The 27,034-nt window shown below is 44.6% G+C and overlaps 2 protein-coding genes across 4 annotated transcripts in view; one reads left to right on the forward strand and one right to left on the reverse strand.

Annotated features, from left to right (window-relative positions):
* The window catches only part of LOC145530925 (ATP-binding cassette sub-family A member 17-like), a 96,047-nt gene that overhangs the window by 68,607 nt on the left and 406 nt on the right, over positions 1–27,034 (reverse strand). Inside the window, 4 exon segments of the mRNA XM_081552272.1 lie at positions 1,147–1,217; positions 1,220–1,418; positions 3,036–3,198; positions 4,307–4,434. Of these exon segments, the coding sequence (XP_081408398.1) occupies positions 1,147–1,217; positions 1,220–1,418; positions 3,036–3,062 (297 nt within the window). The 5' untranslated portion in view covers positions 3,063–3,198; positions 4,307–4,434.
* The window catches only part of LOC145531813 (ferroxidase HEPHL1-like), a 54,980-nt gene continuing 53,973 nt past the window's right edge, over positions 26,028–27,034 (forward strand). Inside the window, exons 1-2 of one of the 3 annotated variants that reach the window (XM_081555349.1) lie at positions 26,028–26,247; positions 26,376–26,934. The gene's annotated coding sequence lies outside the window, so the exon portion shown is untranslated. Of the gene's footprint in view, positions 26,248–26,375; positions 26,935–27,034 lie in introns of those variants that run through there. The other 2 variants (XM_081555352.1, XM_081555351.1) reach the window with 2 other exon arrangements.

A 27,034-nucleotide genomic window follows, 5' to 3' on the forward strand; every position in this document is an offset into this window, starting at 1 on the left:
TACTTTTAAGCTTTTCAATGTTCTTTAATCTACTCTTGTCTAGAGAGCAGACTCAAGTGTGAAATAGGAAACACACAACCAAGTGAATGATCTGGGTGAAAATATTTGATGCCTGACCCCTTCCCTCCACCAATCTGTTGCTGAAATGATACAGGAAAGAGAAAGCTCCCTCCCCGAGCTGGAAATGAAAAGGGGTTTCCAACAGCATACCAGAAGCTTCTGGCTTCTGTGGAGCTTTTCAGTCCATGCAGAGCCAAGTGGAGAGGCCTGCCGTCAGGCCCTGTCTCACCAGCACCCGTTGCAGTGGGTTAACATCCCTACCTTCCACCACGTCCGATTAAGCAGGAAATGCCCCCCACACACGGCCTCACACGGCAGAAAAAGGAGACGGCTCCTCCTGCCTGATCATATGAGAAGGCAGAGCAAACCAGACATCACCGGAGAGGCCAAGCATGGCTCCTGGAGCCACTGGCCACCTATGTCAACACAGAAGAATCAACAGAAGAGAAGAACTCGGAGAGACTGAGAAGAGAAGAGTGTTTTAAAGAGCAAAAAGTGAGGAGAGAAGTAACAAGAGAGATTAAGTAAGGAACTGCGACTGCTAAGTCGCTTCAGTCGTGTCCGACTCTGTGCAACCCCATAGACGGCAGCCCCCTAGGCTCCACCGTCCCTGGGATTTTCCAGGCAAGAATACTGGAGTGGGTTGCCATTTCCTTCTCCAAAGTAAGGAACAGAGGAGTGCAAAAAGATCTACCCTATCTTAAGTTGTGGCTTCTAGAGAACACTCCCTGTCTACCTTGCCACAGAATAAGACTGAGTTAATTTTGGATGATTATTCCTCTCATTTATCAGTTAGTCAGTTCACAAACATTTCCGCACACCTATCATGTGTGAGGCAGTTGTGCTGGCAAGTCAGGAACCTAGGACAGACACTTCACTTCTGAAAGTAAGAGTTCACCTAATAACATGAACTAAGCTGCAAGCCGGTTAAAATGGTGAAAGAACAGCTGAGTTACAACTCATCTCGAAGGTTGCTCTCATACCTAAAGCTACTTCTCACCTGCCCTGGCCTCCCTCCTACCCTGGCCATTGTTTATTAGCAGTTCCCACACATTCCTGGCCACCCATCTGTTATGATGGGATTACCTTCAGCTTTCTCTCCTTCTACAGTACGATGGAGTTGATGGTGATGAGATCAATGCACATGAAGCTGAGCATAGGAAAAGAGGGAACTCATTCTGAAGGACCAGGAAGAAGCGGTCCTGGATATAGGCACCATGTGGGAATCTCTTCAGAAGCACACTGAGGCTCTGAAACAGCCTAGTTGTCTCATTGGGAACATGGTGCCACATGATGGCTCTATCTGTTGCATGCTGTATGGCCAGGAAGCCTTCTTGGTAGTATCCTACATGAGAAAACTGTGGATATCAAGCACAAGAGATTAAGAACAAAGGTGTAAAACAACTGATAATTCAGATGGGTGATGGCTAGCCATTCACATACAGTCAGGAATAGAAAAGGCACTGCTATAGCCAAGGTGCTACGATATGGAAGAAAAGAGCAGAAAGTCACAGTGGGACTCGTGTGGCTGAGGGATGGTGTCTTTTATCAGAAATGGGGTAAAAAGGAGCTCTGGGCAGACAAATGGGGGATACCCAACACAACCATCCTCGAGGCAGGGGGCATCTTCTCCCCTGAGTCCTCGGGCTCTGGGGAGGGTGCCCACTTTGCAGTTGTGCTCTCCACCACACAGGAAGAGTCAAATTCAAAGAACTTGGAAGATGCAGCCCCTTTCAACTGCTATGACCTATCCCTAAACTGTGCCTGCTGCAGTCCAAGGGTTATGGTCACTGAATTTTGCTGCCAAACCTCAAAACCAGTCTTCACCATAAGCAACCCTTCTTTCAAGACAGCACAGCCGGTGTGCCAAGGTCAGCTTTTGGGAACAATAAATAGATTGAAAGGCAAAGACCCCTGGTCCTGGAGTTTTCTAAGAAATAATGGCCAAGCAAGGGTCGCCAGCCCTCCATACCGGCAGAGCCGAGCGGGGTACGCCAGCATTGAGGTAGAGAGGGCTGAGGTCTTCTGGTGGCCGAGGCCTCCAGATGTGTCAGGATGAAAAGGGCAGGAACAAAGTGTTAATTATAAAAGTCTGGGAACTGTTACATATCCGTGATTGCAAGCAGGAGAACTGCTGACACCCTTTCTAGAATCAGATGAAACTATAAACCCTGGAACTTGGATTCCCACTTGGGGGGCTTGCGAGCCCAAGGCTTCAGGTCAATAGTGTGGCCACTCTACAAGGTGCTGCAGACTGGCGACTTAGTTTTCTAAGAGCAGTTCATCCCCGAGGGCCAGAGAGGATGGTCACCCTAAACCCCTCACGAAGACAGAGACCAAAACATGACAGGGATGTGGAGGGCGGGAGTCCCAGAGAGGACTGGTTCATGCACCTCCAGTCAGGAGGCCACTGCTTACTGTGGAGGAGAGGATGAGCGAGTCTCCGCATCGCCCCACTGTTTTCCCTCAGTGCAGGGAGCTAAGGGCAAGTACCCATTGTTATAAGCGGGAAAGTTAACACGTACGGAAACATAAAGAAAGCGCTCATTCTTGTAAAATGCTTCCGTTCTTCTCTTGAACAATTCAGTATCATTATAAAACAATCAAAGGCTAAACTGCCGGACTAACTTACTCTAGAATGTAAGCATTTTACTGAATGCCACATTCCCTTTTTTTTTTAATGTTTATTTATGCGGCTGCACTGGGTCTTAATCGTGGCACGCGGGATCTTTAGCTGTGGCATGTGGGATCTAGCTTCCTGACCAGGGATTGAACCCAGGCCCCCCACATTAGGAACATAGAGTCTTAGCCACTGGACCACCAGGGTAGTTTCCCTGAATGCAACATTTCTAAATGCACTGCTTCAACCTCTTCTGGAATGTTAGTTTAGCAAGTGTTCAGACACAAAAACGACCCAAATGGGTCATAAAGACTGGATGAAACCAGCTCATGACTATGCACAGAGGCTTCCTCACCTGGAGCTCCCCCGTAAGAAACTCCATAGTCTCGGGGCTCTTGGCTTAGTTCAGGAGGATAAAGAAAGGATGTGAGCCAGCCCTGCATGTCATCTTGATGGAGGATTAACCTCAAGGATAAATAATTCCTCTGAAAGAAACTGAAGCGCAAGGAATACTTAACCTATGAAGAACAGAGAGAAAACAAATGCAGTCATGAGATCTAGGAACTCAGAAACGGAACAGGACACAGCAAGGGTGTGCCTGACATTAGCTGTGACAGCAGGAAGGGCATCCACACTGGCAGACGTCCTCTGGGGGCACACGCGGACGTGTCTTCCCTGCATCCTTCTGTAACCAGCCTAAGAAACGAGAGGGGTCACAACTCCCGTCAGGAAAGCAGTGCTGCGTAAAGGCTCTGAGTGCAGGCTCCGGGGCCAGACCACCAGGATCCAGACCCCCATCTCCTAATGAGCAGCCACGGCAATCTGGGCAAGTTACCTAACCTTGCCTAGGTTTCCTCATCAGTAAAATGGGAATGGTAACAGTACCAACGCCCAAGGTGCTGTGGGATCAAGTAAGACGGTCTCTGGGATGGGCCTGGCATTTTTAAGTGTCCAACATCCCACACCAGTTCTAACAACTGATTGTTAGATACACTGAACAGCAGAGCACAAAAGCTATACATCAGTGGTTTTCCCATCCTAAAGCAGAAACCAAATATTCTGATACTTAAAACACTGCCTTTTCCTTAAATGAACAGATCCACCATATCTAAAGTCCATGGGATTAGCAATTAATGACAATTACTATTCCTTCTGGAAAATGCCTCTTCTCCAGGCCCCATCCTAAGAACTTTATAGGCATAAAACTCATTTAATCCTCACACTAGTTCTATGAGTTAGGAACTACTATTAATTCCATTACACTGATAGAGAAACTAAGGCCCAAGAATGTCAGTGACTGTCCCAAGGTTACACAGGAGGAAGAACAGAACTGGGACTCCAGTCTATGGGGTTGGGCACTGGGGCTCCCTTCCATAGCCCAGCGGCTGAAAATATGCCATCCTATACCCTTCAGGACACAGGCTCGCTCCAAAATATCTTCTCTTTTGAAGAAATGAAAACAGGATGAAAGATATGAAATCAGGAGTATTGTCTCATCTCCTCTGGATATAAGACGGCCACCAGCCGACAAAGCTGATGAAGTGCAACTCAGTAACAGGATTGCTTACTGAACTCACGTTGAAGGCGGGCATCACGAGAAGACTGTGACGGAAGAGATGCTCTTACCTCAAGCGGCAAGGGTTCCTTGCTGTCATTGAAGTTATGATCAAAAACAATCCCAGTCAATATGTAAAAATCTTTGGTATCTTGAATTATGTAATTTTCAAACAAAGGTACTGAAGGGTGGCCTAGAACTACAAAGAGAAACATCCAGTTAGTGAGTGGCTGGCAGGGGGGTGAGGATGGGGGTGTTAAATGCTGCCCAATTACCCCCTTCTACCGCAAGAGATACAGGATTCCACCTTCTGGGCTGGTAAATGTCACTCACTCCTTCAACCTGCAAACGAATGTGCACATCCTATAGAAGACACCTGGAACCACACTGGGCAGTGGGAACACACAGTCGATGATAACAGCTAAACCTCTGTGGGGTCTCAAAGCTCTTGCGTGTTTGAGTTCTTCTAGGCTGACTCATTGGAAAAGACACTGATGCTGGGAAAGATTGAGGGCAAGAGAAGGGGCAACAGAGAATGAGACAGCTGGATAGAGTCACCAACTCAATGGACATGAGTTTGAGCAAACTCCGGGAGATGGTGAAGGATAGGGAAGCCTGGTGTGCTGTAGTCCATGGGGTCACAAAGAGTCAGATACAACTTAGTGACTGAACAACAACAAAGTTGCACTTGGGACTGAAATAGATAGAACACAATTCTTGTTCACATTAATGAGAAAATTATCACTGCATTTCCGGCTTCTCTTCATGGTTATAAAAACCAAAAGTGGAAACAAAATCACCAAGAAGTATAGCTGCTCTGATGAGATAAATAAGTTTTTAAAGTCACCTGCCCTCACATCTGACTGGCAATTCAGGATCCTCCTTGAGAATAATTCTTTCTCAGAAGGTTGAAGGTATGACTACACCACTGTACACACAGCGCTGCCAAGGGTAATATCTGACTCCTCGGAGGTAACTAGAAACCTGTGAGACTTCTGTTCCTTGATCCCTGGGTTCAGAAATGTCACTAACACAGGCCCACATTTGCTCTTTCTTGTTCCCTTGCTTGTGATGAGCGCATCTGCCCGAGCTGGAGATGCCAGTGTTCAGAAAGCTTTTCTCTATTGCTCTGTTTTCCTCCCGTCATTTGTCACCTTTCTTCCTTCCATAAATCTGAACAGATGAGCTGGGATTTCCAGACATGCCCTTCATGTCTATCCCCTCATCCTTCATACATATTTCCACTTCTTGGTCTCTTGGCTTTACAGTCTTAGAGGCTTCTCTTGACTTGACCTTCCCATCACCAACAGAGCTTCACACATGTCCATCCTATTATTTCCATGAATGTTATTTTGATAATCATTTTAAATTTCCAAGTCCTCTGTTTCTTCCACTGTTGCCTTTTTATGGGAGTCTGGTTTCACTTTCAGTTCAGTTCAGTCGCTCAGTCGTGTCCGACTCTCTGCGACCCCATGAATTGCAGCACGCCAGGCCTCTCTGTCCATCACCAACTCCCGGAGTCTACCCAAACCCATGTTCATCGAGTCGGTGATGCCATCCAGCCATCTCATCCTCTGTCGTCCCCTTCTCCTCCCGCCCCCAATCCTACCCAGCATTAGGGTCTTTTTCAATGAGTCAACCCTTCGCATGAGGTGCCCAAAGTATTGGAGCTTCAGCTTCAACATCAGACCTTCCAATGAACACCCAGGATTGATCTCTTTTAGGATGGATTGATTGGATCTCCTTGCAGTCCAAGAAACTCTCAAGAGTCTTCTCCAACACCACAGTTCAAAAGCATCAATTCTGCGGCGCTCAGCTTTCTTCACCGTCCAACTTTCACATCCACACATGACCACTGGAAAAACCACAGTCTTGACTAGACGGACTTTTGTTGGCAAAGTAATGTCTCTGCTTTTAAACATGCTATCTAGGTTGGCCATAACCTTCCTTCCAAGGAGTAAGCGTCTTTTAATTTCATGGCTGCAGTCACCATCAGCAGTGATTCTGGAGCCCAAAAAAGTAAAGTCTGACACTGTTTCCACTGTTTCCCCATCTATTTCCCATGGAGTGATGGGACCAGATGCCATGATCTTAGTTTTCTGAACGTTGAGCTTTAAGCCAACTTTTTCACTCTCCTCCTTCACCTTCATCAAGAGGCTCTTTAGTTCTTCTTCACTTTCTGCCATAAGGGTGGTGTCATCCGCATATCTGAGGTTATTGATATTTCTCCCGGCAATCTTGATTCCAGCTTGTGTTTCTTCCAGCCCAGCATTTCTCATGAAATGAGAAATTTCAGCTCAGCATTTCACTTTAGAGTGGCAATATTTTCTCAACTCTCTCTGAAAATACTAATGAGAATTATTTTATTAACTAGATTAAAAACAAAAACAAAAACAGGGCATGCACCTGGTAGAACTCGGATTAATCCTAAACATTAAACGGTGGAGTCCTTCAGCTACCATTGGCTCCTGATTCCTTTATCATGACAGAATCTCTGTAAGCCAATTTCTTTTGTATATTAAAAAAAAATCCACGACTTATGTTTCTGGCCACGATGGAGTAACAGAGATTGAATTTATCCTCCTACCACAAATAACCAAAAAACTGGACAGGAAGGAAAAGAATCAAGTTTTTCAGACCACGGTCAATACACAGCACAGCATTATGATTCCTGGGAAATGAGAAACAAATAAGATGACCACTAAGAGTGCTCTGGTTTTCTGTCTGAAGGCACATTTCAGACCACAGAACAAGAACAGGGAGGGGAAGCCCAAGTGGAACGCAGACAGCTATGTGGCTGCATTGACAGAGGTTTGAGTTGGAAGAGTCTGAAGTGGCTTTAAGGTGCAGGCCACAGTTCCCAGGAGAAGAAGGCTGTGCTGGGAAATGGCCCCAGAAACCTGCTCAGAGGACCCTTTAATGACTCCTGTGACGGTCCCTGCCTGGGTGAGCAGGACAGGATGGGCTCAGTGGTGCCCAGAGCCCACCGAGGCCAGGAGGCACCTGAGTTCTGACAGTTCCTGGTGATCACTTGAGGCGTTCAGAAGAGTCACACCTTAGTAATGGAATACACTAACTTTAAGGTAAAAGCTGTTCCACGCCTTGCCCCACACACAAAAAAGGTTAAAACAACTCCTGAAAAGACTTTTTGGTGAAACTGAACCTTACCTTTCTATCAGAACAAAACCCACTCTTTAAACAACCACTTGATCCAGAGAAGCTGAGACTTGACCCAGTTCTCAAATCAAGACTTTTTTCTGTTTTGTAGGTAAGTTCATTTGAACCCTTTTCTTAGACTACACATATAAGCAATATCATATGGTATCTGTCTTTCTCTGTCTGACTTCACTTAGTGTGACAGTGAAGGTGAGGGATAAATTGGAAGACTGTGACTGACATATACACATCACTATATATAAAATGGATAATAAGGACCTACTGTATAGCACATATTATTAATACTCCGTAATGGCCTACACAGGAAAAGAACCTAGAAGAGTGAAGATATATATATACATATATTTATAGATATGTGTGTGTGTGTGTGTGTGTGTGTGTGTGTATTACTGATTCACTTTGCTGTATACCTGAAGCTAACACAATGTTGTTGCTGTCATTGTTGTTGTTGTTTAGTCATCACTCAGTCATGATCAACTCCTTTGGGATGACATGGAACTTCCAATAAAATTTTTTTTTTTAAAAAAGACTTTCTTTCTCTTCCTCTGTATTACCTTTTTGATGTCCTAAGATGGTTGCTAGCAGTTTCTGTTCCTGTTTCCCAGCTAAAGATCTAAATGGAATAGTGCAGGCCCTGTCTCTTAACCTTTCTTCTATATTTTGTCATTTCATTTCTCTCTGCGTTGTATTCTGAAAGTCTCCTTCAGCTTTGTCTTCACCAGTTTTACCTTCAACTGAGTTTTGTATTATATTCTGATTATTTTTCACTTCTAGAAGTTCTGTTTGGCTCTTTTCCCCCCTCACATCTGCTAGGCGACTCTTATAGTGGAATGCTATCTACAAATACTTTCAGGTTGTCTTTTCTATTTTTTAATCTAGTAAACACAGTGGTTTCATAATGTGAGGCCAATAATTCCATTATCTGAAGTATCTCTGGTTCTGTTTCTGCCGTCTGTTGTTCACACTGATCTTCACCCTCGTTCTCTCACTTCCTCGTGTGTGCTCACTGACTGTGACACGTTTGTGGCTGCCCTTCGAGATACAGAATCATGGCATGTTCTTTCAGAGAAGGGGGACATTTCCATCTGGCCATCAACATCTCACTTTGTACTTTGAGGGGTTTTCTCTTCTTTTGACAACCAGGGGATGAGGGCGGGCGCTCCTGCTGCTGTGCTGTTTTCTCGAAGCCCCTCCAGGGTGGGAAAGAGGCTTGTTCTCTTCTGGCTCAAGCTTGCGGTTGAGAGTACAGGCATTTGGGGTCCCGGTTCTATGGGAGATGGCCTCCTATGAGACATCCCACCTGAATGAGCTCAGTTCCCTCTTGTACAACGCAGGTTTTACAAGAAGCAGTTTGAGGATTCCATTAACTTCTCTCTGTGTTCTTTCCTTCACCTGGATTTTTTTTTTTAGAAAAATATCCAAGAGTACGGAAATATTTTAACAATACAGTAAATAAAAAGTAGGTTAAGAAGAGTTCATACAAGACGATCCAATTTTTGTTAGAAAAAAGGAAAGAAGAGTATATACAACGCTTTGAAAAATCAAAGCGAAAGTCACTCAGTTGTGTCCAGCTGTTTGCGACCCCATGGCCTATACAGTCCATGGAATTCTCCAGGCCAGAATACTGGAGTTGGTAGCCATTCCCTTCTCCAGGGGATCTTACCAACCCAGGGATCGAATCCAGGTCTCCCGCACTGCAGGTGGATTCTTTACCAGCTGAGCCACCAGGGAAGCCCATACAAGGTTTTAAATAGCACTTAAATCTGGGTGATAGGATTATAAGTAAATTTTCCTTTTATGCTATACAAAGATTTGTTGTTCTTTTGTTTCCTTAGCCTTATTTAGGTTGCCTTTTTAAACACACACATATACATACACACATATTTGGTTAAATTGCACAAAATAGTATACTTACAGGAAGGCATACAATACACAAACGTTCAGTTTAATGAACAATTATGAAATTAACATCTAAGTAATTAATCCCTGGATCAATATATTTTTACCCTATTTTATTTGTCTTGATAGTTGGGTTGGTCCAAATAACCTAGTGTGCCATATTTCCGGAAGCAGAACAGCAATAATCTCTTTCTCAGAGATCCCCAGGAAAAAATTTTGTTTCCTTGAGTCTTGCTGAGTTATGTGTCTTCCCTGGACAAACCCCTACAGTGAGGGGACTGCCAACTAGTACAGAGAGATTACCACTCATCCTGCACCCAGGGTGGAGCCATCATGGGCTCAGAGCGGGAGAAGAATCAGGCCTCCAGGGAGGAATAGGATCCTCTGTGTGTATATCAAAAGGGTGGATAGATGCGGGGAAGAAAAACCCAGAGGTCTGTTCTGGTTTGGAAGATATCATCGAGCCTGTCCTCACTTCTAGGCTGGAGAATTTGCTTAGGGGAATGGCCTGAAGCTATTAGTTGTTGTTCAGTTGCTCAGTTGCGTTCGACTCTTTGCAACCCCATGGAACACAGCCTACCAGGCTCCTCTGTTCATGAGATTTCTGAGACAAGAATACTGGACTGGGTTGTCATTTCCTCCTCCAGGAGATCTTCCCAAACCAGGGGTTGAACCTGCATCTCCTGCATTGCAGCCAAATTCTTTACCACTGAGCCACTAGGGAAGGCCATGATAAACAGGGGAGTTTAATTTTTATTCCCTATCTCTTTAATATTGTTTGCAATTTTCAATGCAAGGAATTCTTGTATTTATTGTACATTTTAAGTTCCTTAAAAATTTTAATTCCATAAAAATACATCCCAAACAGTTAACAAAGAATTCTGGGAAGCGGGATTAGGGAAGGGACTTTAACTCTGAACTCTGTTCTGTGTCACATGTGGTTCTATAACAAGGTGAGAGCTGTCTGAGGACAAGGAGTGAGCCAGGAAGACACCCATGCAAACGGCAGGGAGGTGGAAACAGATGAAGACTGCAGTATCACAGCACTCAAGCAGCAGAGAATTCCAGACAGGAAATGCATGAAAGCAGCCCCGCACGTTGAGGACAAAGGAGAGAAAGCGCTGGGTCTAGGAGTCAGCAAGTCATCTTTCATCTTTCCCTCTTCCAATCACCGCTCCAGAGGACAGCCAGAGAAATCTTTGTACAACAAATGACGCTGCAGTCTAACCTGTCTTCTCAAAAGCCCTGCAATGGACCCCTTCTGCATGTAGAGGAAAGCCCAACGCTCTGAAAAGGCCGGCAGAGCTCTGCACGCTGTGGCTCCTACAGATGTGCCCGACCTCACCTAACTCTACCACATCAGCTTTGCCTGCTGACTTCCAGATCCTCAGTCACCCCAGGGTCTGGCTGCTCGCTGTCCCCCTCCTGGATAGCCCCTGAAACCCATCACCCTCCCGTTTCCTGTGGGTGGATCATCATGTTTTATCACACTTATCACCTCACCAGGGAGGATTTCTGTTTATTTTGTAATCTCGTATTTATAAAAGGTAACTGGATTAGAATAGTATTTTAGAACACTAGGAAAGCATAAAGCACAACTCTCGAAACAGTTTCCCCACATTCTACAACAGTTCAGTCGCTCAGTTGTGTCCACCTCTTTGCGACCCCATGAACTGCAGCACGCCAGGCCTCCCTGTCCATCACCAACTCCCCGAGTCCACCCAAACCCATGTCCATTGAGTCGGTGATGCCATCCAACCATCTCATCCTCTGTCGTCCCCTTCTCCTCCTCCCCTCAAATCTTTCCCAGCATCAGGGTCATTTCAAATGAGTCAGCTGTTCGAATCAGGTGGCCAAAGGACTGGAGTTTCAGCTTCAGCATCAGTCCTTCCAATGAACACCCAGGAATGATCTCCTTTAGGATGGACTGGTTGGATCTCCTTGCAGTCCAAGGGACTCTCAAGAGTCGTCTCCAACACCACAGTTCAAAAGCATCAATTCTTCAGTGCTCAGCTTTCTTTATAGTCCAACTCTCACATCCATACATGACCACTGGAAAAACCATAGCCTTGACTAGATGGACCTTTGTTGACAAGGTAATGTCTCTGCTTTTTAATATGCTGTCTAGGTTGGTCATAACTTTCCTTCCAAGGAGTAAGCGTCTTTTAATTTCATGGCTGCAATCACCATCAGCAGTGATTTTGGAGCCCAAGAAAATCAAGTCTGTCACTGTTCCATTGTTTTCCCATCTATTTGCCATGAAGTGATGGGACTGGACCCCATGATCTTAGTTTTCTGAATGTTGAGCTTCAAGCCAACTTTTTCACTCTCCTCTTTCACTTTCATCAAGAGGCTCTTTAGTTCCTCTTCACTTTCTGCCATAAGGGGGGTGTCATCTGCATATCTGAGGTTATTGACATTTCTCCCAGCAATCTTGATTCCAGCTTGTGCTTCATCCAGCCCAGCGTTTCTCATGATGTACTTTCCATATAAGTTAAATAAGCAGGGTGACACAACTGAGGACCTTTAAAAGAATTGTCACGTTGAGTGGCACTCAAGAGGTGGGGGAGTAGAACCCTTTCTTTTCACTTTCTACCTTATGTATTATTAGAATACTTTATAAAAACATAATTATAGTAACTTTGAAAAATTATTCCACATTTTGAAAAATTTTATCTGCCTAACTGCATTCATTGACTCAATAAGCATGTACTGAACACCTACTGTGCACCGGGCACAGTGTGTGAATGAAACACACACATCCTCTGCCCTGTGGTAGAGGCAAAGCCCTGCGGGGAAAGGCAGACAGTGCCCAGGAAGCAGTGAGCTGCAATGTAACTAAACAGTTATCAAGATGCTATGAACACATCCAACAGGATTCTGTGAGAGAGAAAAAGGCCGAGTTGGGAAACCTAAAATCTACATTCCTAAGTGCCATTTTAGCTGAAACCAGAATGATAAGGAAAAGCTGGAGGCAAAGCATTCTGTCTGAGGGAGGAAAGGCTCCCAGAGTCCAGGATATGAAAGGGAGCACGAGGAGAGCAAGCAGGCAAGACTGGGGAAGGCCGGCCTGACTCTCAGTGCGGCAGGAAGCCACTGAGGGAGGGGCGTAGGCTGGGGACTGGCCAGATACCATGCATCTTTTTTTTTTTTTTTTTTAATAAATTTATTTATTTTAGTTGGGGGCTAATTACTTTACAATATTGTAGTGGTTTTTGCCATACATTGACATGAATCAGCCATGGGTTTACATGTGTTCCCCATCCTGAACCCCTCTCCCACCTCCCTCCCCATCCCATCCCTCTGGGACATCCCATTGCCCCAGCCCTGAGCATTTGTCTCATGCATTGAACCTGGAATGGTGTTCTGTTTCACATATGATAATATACATGTTTCAATGCCATCTTTTAAAGATCTTTTTGGCTCCACATAGAGACTGGATGAGAATGGGACAAGAAGAGGAGAAAAGAGATCGGTTAAAAGGCTAACTCAGAATCTCTGAGAGTTTTCTGTTTATTAGACAGAGACATATTGTAACGACAAACCAGGACTTCTGATTAAATATATGAGATGACTAGTGTCACTTTGGTGAGTTAGAACAAACACTTCACATTTTAATTAGCCTTGAAGCCTTGCGACATAAATATACAAGTCTCTCGTGTGTGTTGTGTGAAATAATAAAGATACATGCAGACTCTTTATAGAATTTGGAGAGCCCAGATGTGGAACCACTGCTGTAAGAACTCACAGGAAAAAACTTCAAACTAGATTTTATAAAAATGCCCCCTCTGTCCTGCCCCCATCTTTATGGCTAACCTTCAAACTCAACAGCAAAGAAGCCTTTCACCATTTCAGTGATATTCTTCAAAGTTTCACTTTTGGAAGGGATATAAACTAACTGAAATCTCCTTTTCAGAGGAAATTGCTTGAAGAATTCCGGCAGAGAATTGATGTCAATTACATTGTAGTCTACGGGAGGTCTCTTTCTTGGCAAACTACCAAAACGAAGATGTATTACAACTGCACAAAACAGTAACGGCATCAAGCTGACCAATGAAACAGAACACAAGTCTAGAAAGACCTCACAGGTCTACAGGCACTTGTTTATAAAAAAGCTGACACTACAGGACACAGTGTTCAAAAAACTGCTCAGAGTCAATTGGGCCTCCACCATATACAAAATAGCAACTTCAGATGAACTACAGATCAAAACGTGAAAGATAAAACAATGAAGCTTTTAGGGGGAAAGCAGAACACAGTCATGACCCTACAGTAGGCAAATGTTTCTTAAATATGACTCCAAACCACTAAATACAAAGAAAAACGATAAATGGAATTATATCAAAATTAAGAATTTCTATTCTACAAAAGACGTTATCTATAATACATTTGTTGTTGTTGTTCAGCCACTCAGTCAAGTCAGACTCTTTGCGACCCCATGCACTGCAGCACGCCAGGCTTCCCTGTCCTTCCCTACCATCTCCTGGAGTTTGCTCAAACTCATGTCCATTGAGTCGGTGATGCCATCCAACCATCTCGTCCTCTGTTGTCCCCTCCTCCTCCCGCCTTCAATCTTTTCCAAACGACTGGTATACAGAATATTTAAAGAGTTCCTACAAGTCAGTAAGAAAAAGACAGACATCCCAACAGAAAAATAGGTAAGAAATCTGAACAGCTGACTTCCAAATGAGATAACAAATGGCCAGTAAGCATGAAAAAGTGCTCAACCTATCTGGTCATCAGGGAAGTGCATTTTAAAACCGCACAGCTGACACTGAGATGGTGATCTTTGCACAAGAAGTTTACTAAAAAGCACTCTTGAAATCAGTGCTTTGGAGAGGAAAGGAAGCAGGCCTGAGTAGAGAGAAGCCAGGCCTCAGTGGAGTCAGGATGAAGGCCTCAGTCACTTCCGCAGGCTCACAAGATCACAACAGCACACAAACTGTGAATTGTCAGCCTCATGACCAATCATGAGGACGCTAGGGTTCAGACAGGTCCAGAAAAGCAGGGAAGGGATTAAGGAAACTCCATTTATGCTATATTTGGGAAAACAGATGGCTGAGACAAAGAAAAAAGGGCTGAAAATAAGCAACACAACAACTATCCAGAATTTCTACATGAACACATTGCTAGTCCTTTGACCCACCAATCCCACTTCTAGGCATCTATTCTGCAGACACAACTGCACAAACATGAAATGACATATGTACCAGGTTATTCACTGCAGCAGTGTTCATAACAGCAAACAACTGTAAACAGCCCATCAGTAAGGGATATAAACAGTTACATAAACTGGTGTTTATCTAAACAATGAAATGATGTGCAATCTTTAAAAAGGTGGAGGAGAGTTCTATGTACTAGCAGAAATCTGGGATCTGCAAGATATATATGAGAAAATATATTTTCTTATTTATAATAAATGTGAGAAAATATATGAGAAAAAGAATAGAGACAAAAGAAACAGAGACAAGATTACAGACATAAAAGATGTCTATAGACAAGAAAGATGCAGATAATTAATGTCCCTGAGCACAGAATCATGTGCTGGTGTTCTTGGGTGCCATAACAAACAGCACAGACTCCTTGGCTTGAACTACAGAAATTTATTTTCATACAGTTCTGGGGGCTAGCAGTCTGAGATCAGGGTGCCAGCACAGTCCGGTCTCCCTGTGAGGGCTTGCCTCTTGGGGGCTAGCAGTCTGAGATCAGGGTGCCAGCACAGTCCGGTCTCCCTGTGAGGGCTTGCCTCTCGGCTCGCAGATGGCCACCTTCTCACTGCACCCGCACATGACGGACAGAGACCTCCCTCTCTTTCCCTCTTCTCACAGGACCAGTCTGTCAGAGTAGGGTGCTACTCTGACAGTCTCATTTAACCTCTATTACCCGAAGACTCTGTCTCCAGGTGAGTCACATTGTGGGTGAGTGCTTCAACACATGAATTTTAGGGGAACACAATTCAATCCATAGCATATGGCATGATTAGGACAGAAAATATAACAAAACAGAAACAGACTTATAGACATAGAGAACAGACTTGCTGCCAAGGAGGAGGGGAGAGGGAAAAGGATGGACTGGGAGTTTGTGGTTGATAGATGCAAACAATCGTATTTAGAATGAATAAACAGCAAGGTCCTAATGTATAGCATAAAGAAGTATATTCCATATCCTGTGATAAACCATAATGGAAAAGAATATAAAAAAGATTGTATTTTTTTTAAAAAAAGAATAGAAATATATAGAGATATATAGATACATGTTTGTATTAGGAGAAAACACGCCTTAAATGTCGGAAGACCTGAATCTGAAGAAAAAAAATTTTTAAAGATCTTCATGTTCCAATAAAAACCTAAATAGAACTATAAAAATAGAGACCATCCTGGTGAATCACTGAACATCATGGATCAAGATTCCTACAAGCATCCAGGCAAAAAAACACAAAAAATATGAACTCACATCACTGACCAGAAGGGAGAAAATCAGTCCAGCCTCCCTCAGTCCTCTCCCCAGAGACTGTCAGCAAACAGTGCGGGAGCCTCCTTAGAGGATGGAGGCAAAGAGCACAAGTCTAAGACCGTACAATCAGCTGAGTTAATAAGCAGATATTTTCAAGCATGCAAACATCAATGGACCCATAAACACCCTGGGGGAAAAAATTGAGAATGAAATGCAATCAATGCTCAAATAATTCCAAATAACTCAGAAATGGGTCATTTTTCACAAGAAAGTACTTCTACTGGGCAGTGAATCTAAAGGGCATCTCAAACTTGAAGTGTCCACAAAGGTACTCTTGATTTTATTCTCTCTGCCTTGTCTACTATCCAGCTCAGTAAACGGTAAGTATATTCCAGATGCTTAAGCCAAAATCTAGGTTTGAACCTTAATCTCTTCCCCTCACCTCTCATATCAAATCCATCAGTAAGTCCTAATGATTCTGTCTCTGAAAAATATCTCAATACTGCCCACTTCTTTCTTTGTGTTTCATTTATAAGTATCAGAAGTCCAACTCAACCTAACTTAAGCACTCCCCCCAAAAAGGATTTGTTACTCACATAACTGGAAGTCCAAAGTGGAATAAGCCAGAGAACACAGCTGAATCCAAATGGTCAAATAACATATCGGGGTTTTTTTTTCTCTCTCCATTCTACTTTCCTCATGTCTTTTTGTCAGGCGGCCTCTAAATACATGCGGCTGGGGGGAGATGGCCTCCAGGAGCTCTAGGCTTATATCAAAACCACAGAGAGGAGAGAGTCTCCATCCTGCTGGTTTCCAAGAGGACTCCTAACGGGTCAGCTTGACTCCCAGCAGGGTGGCAGATGGAAGGAGGGTAGGGAAAAGTGGCAGAGAAGAGGTCAGCGTCTCCTGAACCATATGGAACAGTTACCCCCATACACACCCACTTATACACAGACAAAGAAGGTTTCTGTTACCAGCAGAAATGGGGGGGCAAAGAATACCTCCTTTGCTCTCCAGAAAACAGAAATTCATCCTGCATACAAAACTTCTAAACTGCTCTGCCTGATATAAAAAACTATCTGCATACAACATAAAACACACTCGCTCCCTCTCCAAAAAGAAGGTCTGCTAAGTTTTGTGCAGTTTCTGCATCCAGGATCAAGGTTAGGCTGTTGGGCAACGAGCATTTCTCTGGTCCCAGTGTGTGTGTGACTCCCCGCGATATAGCAATTCGTGCTAAAAGATGAGAATATGACCACCCAAGTCACCCAACAGATACTGAAAAGGGGAAAACTGGTTGAATCTGCAATCCTTCATGGCCCTTCACAAACAGGGAATAGGAGGCAATTTCCCTTCTGAGCAGTCACAGAACCTTAGTAGCTCACTTCCTATTGGTGTGATTTTGAGAAGCACCTAGAGATTACCTTAGGGTTTGAGAAATTACAGAATTTTACTTATTAAACATTTCCCCCACTTCCAAAAATAAAAGTCCAGCAAAATATCAGTCTTTGCCAGTCGATTTACATTATGTTGGCTCCCTAAGCTAGGAATTAAAACCACATACTCTGCCCAACCACAAGGCTTGAGTCTGGATGGCAGCCATGGAGGTCTCTTTCCACAGACAAGGTCTCTCAGGTTCTCGGTTTACTTTTAGAAGTCATAGCCCCTGACTCTGAAAGGACTGAGATACTGATGTGGTTCCCTGAAATTAGTTTAGTGGAGTTCTTGTTGAAAATACTTTCAAGATGAAAATTCATCATTGTTGGTATAATTCTACCTTAAAAGTTTACGCAAATCATCCTTGGAATCAAAATGTCCACCATATGAAAACAGGGTCAACATAAGTGAGTCAAAAGACTTCATACACATCCACGGACTATTTATGAAAACACAGTTGTGTAACCATAAAGAAAATGTCAAAGTTCTAAAATGCTGAATAATATTGAACATATTCCTAGATCAGAATGCATTGAAAGTAAATATTAATAAGATAAAAACACTAAGAACAGGAAAAATAAACAAAAAGCCCCACAAACCTCTGAAAATTAAAAACTCTCTCCTAAACCACAAAATACTATATAGACCAAGAAAATGAGAGGCTACAGGCCACAGACTGGCAGAAAACACTTACAAAAAAAATATGTGATAAAGAACTGTTATCCAAAATATACAAAGAACTCATATAACTAAACGGTAAGAAGATGAAAAACCAGGTTTAAAAATGAGGAAAAAAAATTAATGAACTAATGAGATAACAAATAAGTACATGAAAAGAGTACATCATTCATCATTCATCATAGGGAACTGCAAATAACAGCAGTGAGATATCACTACATACCTATCAGAATGGCCAGGATTTTCCTAGGGGTCCAGTGGTTAAGAATCTGCCTGCCAATGCAGGGGACATGGATTTCATTCCCTGTCAGAGAAGATTCCACATGCCGTGGGCAACTAAGCCTGTGTGCCACAACTACTGAGCCTGCACACTCTAGAGCCTGCGCGCCACAACCAGAGAGCCGCCGCAGTGAGAGCCCCGCGCACAGCAGCTAGAGAGCAGTCTTCACTCTGCGCAGCTAGAGAAAGCCCTCACCCAGCCACGAAGACCCCGCGCAGCCAGAGAGAGAGAAGTGAATGAATGAATAAGTAAACACAATTATTTTTTAAAAAGGCAATATGGTATTAGCTGAAGCACAAGCAGGCAAACTATGGCCCATGGACCAAATCCAGCCCACGACCCATTTTTCCACAGCCTGTAAACTAAGAATGGTTTTGACACCTTTTAATGGTTAGAAAAGCTGCCCTCAACTACTTCTGCTGCTGCTGCTGCTGCTAAGTCGCTTCAGTCGTGTCCGACTCTGTGTGATCCCATAGACGGCAGCCCACCAGGCTTCCCCATCCCTGGGATTCTCCAGGCAAGAACACTGGAGTGGGTTGCCATTGCCTTCTCCAACGCATGAAAGTGAAAAGTGAAAGTGAAGCCTCTCAGTCATGTCTGACTCTTCACGACCCCATGGACTGCAGCCCACCAGGCTCCTCCGTCCACGGGATTTTCCAGGCAAGAGTACTGGAGTGGGGTGCCATCGCCTTCTCCGGAAAACATAACAAACACACACAAATAGGTAAAATAAGAGCTCAAGTTCACTCCTTTCCGACTCCTTGACACCCCATGGACTACAGTCCAGCAGGCTCCTCTGTCCATGGGATTCTCCAGGCAACAATACTGGAGTGGGTTGCCATGCAACTAACTTCTATTGAACACTAAATAGCTTTTGAAGGTTAGCTTTTACAGTACTTGTATGTGAAACTTACACTGTGGTACGGCCACTTTGATAACAACCAACGTTGTTTGGTTGTCACAAGTAACGACAAGGTGCTCTAAGCACTTCCAATGCTGTCAGAACACAAGAAGTGCAATCTCTATCCCCAGACAAATTTGTAGCAGGTAGGTTTTCCAGGGTCAAACTACATTTCAGAAGCATTTTTACAGACCTTAACAAAAATGCAAAGGAAATCTTCATATTTCAAAATCCATTTAACTGTGCAATAGAGGAGCTTGCACCCAACTTTCTAATGAATATAATTAACCTGGAATGTAAGAACAAGCTAAAAGGAAAGAATTTAATAGAATTTGATCAATGCCTTTCAAACTCATGAATGCACTCAAAATCATATGTTCATGATGAAATATACAAATCTCATCACAGATTAACATTTACAGTCAATTTTGGTGGTAGGGAACACTATCTTTGAGCACAGCTATACAGTATGCTATCCCATAAAAAAGAATTCCATTCTTCTCACTAGTAGATACATGTTTTGAAAAAACCACATTCAATTATTATATTGAATTCTACTAACAAAAACTTTATGGAAATTTGCTTCGTATCACATAACAAGTAGCTATATGATATTCTCAACTCTGCCTCTGGGCATGCAAAGTCGAAAAAATTTGCTATCTCACCTTTTACAGCGGAGAAGGCAATGGCAACCCACTCCAGTACTCTTGCCTGGAAAATCCCATGGACAGAGGAGCCTGGTAGGCTGCAGTCCATGGGGTCTCAAAGAGTCAGACACGACTGAGCGACTTCACTTTCAATTTTCACTTTCATGCGTTGGAGAAGGAAATGGCAACCCACTCCAGTGTTCTTGCCTGGAGAATCCCAGGGACGGAGAAGCCTGGTGGGCTGCCGTCTATGGGGTCACACAGAGTCAGACACGACTGAAGCGACTTAGCAGCAGCAGCACCCTTCACAGAAAAATTTTCCAAATTCTGGGCGAAAAGATCATATACACATAGATCAATGGAACAGAAAAGAGTCCAAAAATAGACCTACACAAATAAGGTCAATTTTTTACAAAGGACCAATTCAATGAAAAAAAGAGTACTCTTTTTAACAAGTGGTGGAGCAAGTGGAATCCACGTACAGGAAAAAAATAAACCCACTTTGATCTATGCTTCAATCCATTAAATGAAATTAATTTCAAATAGAACACAAACCTAAACTCAAAACCTAATAGAAAAAAAACAGAACATCTTTGTGACCTTGGATTAAGGAAAACGGTCTTAGCTATGACACCAAAATCATAAAAAAAAACCTAATAGACTGGACTTCACCAAAATTAAAAACTTTTTCTCTGCAAAAGACTGTAAACAGAATAAAAAGACAAATCACAGACTGGGGAGAGAATGTGTGTAAATCACTTACCTGACAAAGGAGCTGTATCCAGAATACATAAAACTCTCAAAACTCAATAATAAGAAAACAACCCAATTTTTTTAAATGGGCAAAAACACTGAAGATGCTTCACCCCAGAAAAGATACATGTATGGCAAACTATGGAGAAGGAAATGGCAACCCACTCCAGTGTTCTTGCCAAGAGAATCCCAAGGACAGAGGAACCTGGTGGGCTGCTGTCCATAGGGTCGCACAGAGTCGGACATGACTGAAGTGACTTAGCATGCATTCATGCATGGCAAACAAGCCCATGGAAAGACGCCAACATCATCAGTCATGTCAGTTCAGTTCAGTCGCTCAGTCGTGTCCGACTCTCTGCGACCCCATGAATTGCAGCACGCCAGGCCTCTCTGTCCATCACCAAATCCTGGAGTCTACCCAAACCCATGTTCATCGAGTCGGTGATGCCATCCAACCATCTCATCCTCTGTCGTCCCCTTCTCCTCCCGCCCCCAATCCTACCCAGCATTAGGGTCTTTTCCAATGAGTCAACCCTTCGCATGAGGTGCCCAAAGTATTGGAGCTTCAGCTTCAACATCAGACCTTCCAATGAACACCCAGGATTGATCTCCTTTAGGATGGATTGATTGGATCTCCTTGCAGTCCAAGGGACTCTCAAGAGTCTTCTCCAACACCACAGTTCAAAAGCATCAATTCTGCGGCGCTCAGCTTTCTTCACCGTCCAACTCTCACATCCATACATGACCACTGGAAAAACCACAGTCTTGACTAGACGGACTTTTGTTGGCAAAGTAAAGTCTCTGCTTTTAAACATGCTATCTAGGTTGGCCATAACCTTCCTTCCAAGGAGTAAGCGTCTTTTAATTTCAGGGCTGCAGTCACCATCAGCAGTGATTCTGGAGCCCAAAAAAGTAAAGTCTGACACTGTTTCCACTGTTTCCCCATCTATTTCCCATGGAGTGATGGGACCAGATGCCATGATCTTAGTTTTCTGAACGTTGAGCTTTAAGCCAACTTTTTCACTCTCCTCCTTCACCTTCATCAAGAGGCTCTTTAGTTCTTCTTCACTTTCTGCCATAAGGGTGGTGTCATCCGCATATCTGAGGTTATTGATATTTCTCCCGGCAATCTTGATTCCAGCTTGTGTTTCCTCCAGCCCAGCGTTTCTCAAGATGTACTCGGCATATAAGTTAAATAAGCAGAGTGACAATATACAGCCTTGACGTACTCCTTTTCCTATTTGGAACCAGTCTGTTGTTCCATGTCCAGTTCTAACTGTTGCTTCCTGACCTGCATACAGGTTTCTCAAGAGACAGGTCAGATGGTCTGGTACTCCCATCTCTTTCAGAATTTTCCAGAGTTTATTGTGATCCACACAGTCAAAGGCTTTGGCATAGTCAATAAAGCAGAAATAGATGTTTTTCTGGAACTCTCTTGCTTTTTTGATGATCCACCGGATATTGGCAATTTGATCTCTGGTTCCTCTGCCTTTTCTAAAACCAGCTTGAACATCTGGAAGTTCACGGTTCACATATTGCTGAAGCCTGGCTTGGAGAATTTTGAGCATTATTTTACTAGCGTATGAGATGAGTGCAATTGTGCGGTAGTTTGAGCATTCTTTGGCATTGCCTTTCTTTGGGATTGGAACGAAAACTGACCTTTTCCAGTCCTGTGGCCACTGCTGAGTTTTCCAAATTTGCTGGCATATCGAGTGCAGCACTTTCACAGCATCACCTCCTGAGGATTTGAAATAGCTCAACTGGAATTCCATCACTTCCACTAGCTTTGTTCGTAGTGATGCTTTCTAAGGCCCACTTGACTTCACATTCCAGGATGTCTGGCTCTAGGAAATCCCTTATGAGTATACAGTGGAAGTGACAAATAGATTTAAGGGACTAGACCTGATAGACAGAGTGCCTGTTGAACTATGGACAGAGGTTCGTGACATTGTACAGGAGACAGGGATCAAGAAAATCCCCATGGAAAAGAAATGCAAAAAAGTAAAATGGCTGTCTGAGGAGGCCTTACAGATAGCTGGGAAGAGAAGAGAAGCGAAAAGCAAAGGAGAACAGGAAAGATATTCTCATCTGAATGCAGAGTTCCAAAGAATAGCAAGGAGAGATAAGAAAGCCTTCCTTAGCGATCAGTGCAAACAAATAGAGGAAAACAACAGATTGGGAAAGACTAGAGACCTCTTCAAGAAAATTAGAGATACCAAAGGAACATTTCATGCAAAGATAGGCTCGATAAAGGACAGAAATGGTATGGACCTAACAGAAGCAGAAGATATTAAGAGGTGGCAAGAATACACAGAAGAACTGTACAAAAAAGATCTTCATGACCCAGATAATCACGATGGTGTGATCACTCACCTAGAGCCAGACATCAGTCATGAGGGAAATGCAAATTTAAACCATAATAAAGGAGGAGCCTGGTAGGCTGCAGTCCACGGGGTCACGAAGAGCCAGACACGACTGAGCGACTTCCCTTTCACTTTTCACTTTCATGCATTGGAGAAGGCAATGGCAACCCACTCCAGTGTTCTTGCCTGGAGAATCCCAGGGACAGGGGAGCCTGGTGGGCTGCCGTCTATGGGGTCGCACAGAGTCGGACACGACTGAAGCGACTTAGCAGCAGCAGCAGCAGCAAAATACTACTACACAACTACTAAAATGGCTAAAAAATTTTAAGTGCCGGCAAAGTCACAGAACAACTGAACTCTTATACAGAGCCAGTGTCAATGCAAATTGGTAGAGCCACTTGGGAAAATACTTTGGCGGTTTTTTATAAAGCTAAACATACACTTCCATGCAATCCAATAATCCCGTTCTTAAGTTTTGACCCCCCAAAATGAAAATTTTTATTTTCAAATGTAAAAATTTTCTTTTTACACATGAACCTGTCACAAATAATTATAAAAGGCTTTACTCATACTCTCCCCAAAATTGGAAACTGAGCTGTCAAGCACTTTTTAAAGTATTTTATATGTTTAGATACATTGAATACTCATAACAATCCTATGAAGTGGGTGCTATATCATCCTCATTTTACACATGGAAATCAAGGCAGAGAAGAGTTAAGACATTAAGATCTGGGATTCAGTTCAATACTGTGTGGCCAGAGCCTATAACCGGTTTTAACCACTACAAATTAATGCCTCTTAACCACTGAACGAAGGAGTATGTGTACAGCCCTTGGTCTAGAAGCCATCCCCCAATTATAACATAGTCCTTTGGAAACAACTGGAGAAGCCCTGTTCTAAAATTCTGCATTGAATACCAGTAACTACTGTATAAAAAGATACATGTGTAAGCATATGTAGATATATAGATACTATTTGTGCCCCTCGAAAGAAATAGAGCTACAATACTGGTTTCATTTTAAAAATGTATATAGTATATATACATATATTACTACATATGTCCTGTGTGCATGCTCAGTCAGTCAGTCCTGTCTGACTCTTTGCAATTCTATCAACTATAGCCTGCCAGGCTCCTCTGTCCACGGGATTTTGCAGGCGAGAATACTAGAGTGGGTTGCCATTTCTTCCTCCAGGGGATCTTCCCGACTCAAGGATCAAATTCGCATCTCTGTGTCTCCTACCCTGGCAGGCAAATCATTTTCCACTAAGCCACCTGGGAAGCCCCACCATATGTCAGCCAACTATTATGATGACTAGGCTTACTGCCTCTTGTAAAGCCACAGATTTGATTATGAGTGTCACTATCCACTTTAAGATTTTCCATAGATCTTGAGAAATGTCTGAGCCATGTGGACCCAGAGAAGTGTATCATATAATTTTTAGGCATATATCCATGGTATAAGAACGTGACTAATTAACGTACCAGAGTGTATTAAAGAGCTCAAGAACCTGAACACCTGGGTTCTGGTCTCAGCTCTATTGTGTACTTTGAAAAAAATTATGACCATTATATGGATCTCCCAATGGAAGAAGACTAGATGGAGCATTCAGGTTTGCCTTGCTGAAGGTTGGTGGATTTTTCAGTGATTGGGGGTGTGTGTGTGTGTGTGTGTGTGTACACGCACATGTATGTTCAGTTGTGTCCAACTCTGTGACCCCATGGACTGTAGCCCTCCAGGCTCCACTGTACCTGGAATTTTCCAGGCAAGAATACTGGAGTGGGTTGCCAGTGTTCCCTCCTCTGGGGGATCTTCCCAACCCAGGAATTGAGTCCCAGTCTCCTGGGTCTCCTGCATTAGCAGATGGATTCTTGACCACTAGCGCCACCTGGGAAGCCCTCAGTGATAGTTGAAGTGAGGCACTGTTGGCAGCTGCTTGCAAACTGGAAGTCCAGAGCCTGGAATCTTTACATGTGACAATATGCCTTTGCCAGTGACCTTCACACCCTCCCAGTTCATGATTATGAAAGTTGATAATAATTACAATAGCAGGCACCCTAACATGATTAAGAACAAAGATACAGAACGCTTTGCAGTTGTCTGCCTTGATCTGCAAGCTCATTCTTCTTCTAGTAGCCCCACCCATAAAAGGGAAATTCTGAGTCAGCCAGTTCTGTTTCCGGACTCCGTTATGCAGAACTGTGATCATGTTTAGAAAGAGTTCAAAAAAACTCATGGTGTAACCAACTTAAGTTAGAAATGGGAAGGATTGGTTCTTGAAATAAAAAAAGATTAAGGAAGAGAAGCAGGGTGAAGAGAAGGACCAGTCATCCAGGTTCACAGAGTTTTTCCCAATACTTTCGTTGTGAGGGAAGGGGCGCAGTATACAAAGAATGATGGGAGAGACAATTTTTAAGATGTTTGTGACATCTTAAAAATTGTGACATTTTAAGATGTTTGTAATAATCCACTTTATTCAGTAATTGTCTTCAATTTTTTTTCTGAATCCTCATTATAGAGACCAGTCTAGATTAAATCTCTAGTTATATTCTGCTTGTAGGTGCCAGGGCATTGCAACCAGCACTTATGGGTTTTTTCCCATTTCATTCTGAAATACTAAATACCTTTGAGTTTGGTATTATCATTTTAATTTCAGGAATAGGAAATTGAGGTTCACGAAGTTGAAGTGCCAGGCCTGACTAGTTACAGGATCCAGGCAAGATCTGAAGCCAGGTCTTTGTGGCTTTTTCATTCAATAAATATTTATCAAATGCCTCCTCTGTGCCAGGACCCTGGGATGTCGCCATGAACTAAACAACGTCCCTCATGTAGTCCACCTTCTGGTGAGAGAGACAGAAGAATAGCAAACAAGTAAATAACACCACTTCAGAGAGTGAAATAAGTTCCTATGTAAATATGCGGTTCTGCGATGCTCCACTGCTAATCCACAAGGAGTCTGGGGGCAGAAGTAAGCTCCCGCCACGGGTCATTACTTTACGGTTCAGTCGATTGGGATGTGTCCTCATCCCAGGGGCGTACTCGGAGCGGGCAGGAGCCCGGCAGGTCAGGAGGCGGCGTCTGGCCCCAGCGACCTCCGCCAGGAGCCACCCGAGGCCCGGCCAACGGCAGCCAGCGTCTGGTGGACGTTGGGCCGCGAGAGGGTCCTCGGAATTGAAGCGCCGCTGGCCCCGCTCACGACCCGGGCAGTCAGGAGCTGAGTGGCCAGCCCCCGGCGACTGTTGGCCCCGCCCCGTCCCCTCCTCGAGCCCCTCTGCCCTCAGTGACCCAGGCCAGGCCTCGGGACCCTCCCATCCAAGGTGACCCCTAACCTGGCCTCACGACTCTCTCGGCTTCAGGAGACTCCGACCTGACCTGTGACCCTCCCAAGGTGACCCTGGCTCTAACTCTCGACCCTCCTGCCTCAGGTGACCCTCGAGGCCTCGCTACCCCCTGAACTGCGCTCTGGCACTGACGCCACACTCGATAAGTCTGGGCCGTCCTGCCCACCCCACGGCCGTTTTATACAAATTTCCACGCCCTTCATCTTCCCCAGGTCCTCGTCTGCCTAGCCGTGTACGCACCAGGCCTATAGTGGCAAAGCACCCTTCTACAGTCGGGAAAAGAGGCGCAGAACTCAATGAAAGACCGTGCTGGAGGAGAAATGGCGGATGGCCCGGAAAGCCAGAAGTTGGGCAACGACTACTTCAGCTGCCTGGAAATGCATGTGGACCACGCGATTCTCCTCACCGGTGGAGCCCGCACCCAACGCTCCCGAGTCGCGCACCCCCTGCCGGCTGAACGTGTCGCGGACGGGCGGAGCACTGCGCAGGCGCAAACACAGCTGGGCTGGGCCGGGGCTTCCCCGGGGCGGGTTCGACACCCGCAGGGGCGGCCCGCTGCGCATGCGCGAGCCGGCCGGCGCGCCCCCTGCAGGACCCGGAGCCGCCAGGTCCTCAGCCCGACGCCGGTCGCAGGCGCCCCCTCCCCGCCGCGGCGGCCCAGCAGCTGTCAGCAGCGATCGCCGCCGCGAGACAAGAGCGGAGCCGGGAGCTGAGGCCGGAGACCCTGCCAGAGGGCAGCGCCGGCCGCCGTCGCCCGGGCGCTGAGGGTCGGTGAGTGCAGCCAGGACCCGCAGCTCGCGCGTGCTGGCTCGCAGGGCGCTTGGCTTGGGGGCCACTTCCCCGCCCGGGATGCCCTCCGCCCCGCCGGCCG

Source organism: Giraffa tippelskirchi, chromosome 13 (assembly GCF_054371585.1).
Source record: "Giraffa tippelskirchi isolate mGirTip1 chromosome 13, T2T-mGirTip1v1.2.pri, whole genome shotgun sequence".
NCBI lineage: Eukaryota > Metazoa > Chordata > Mammalia > Artiodactyla > Giraffidae > Giraffa > Giraffa tippelskirchi.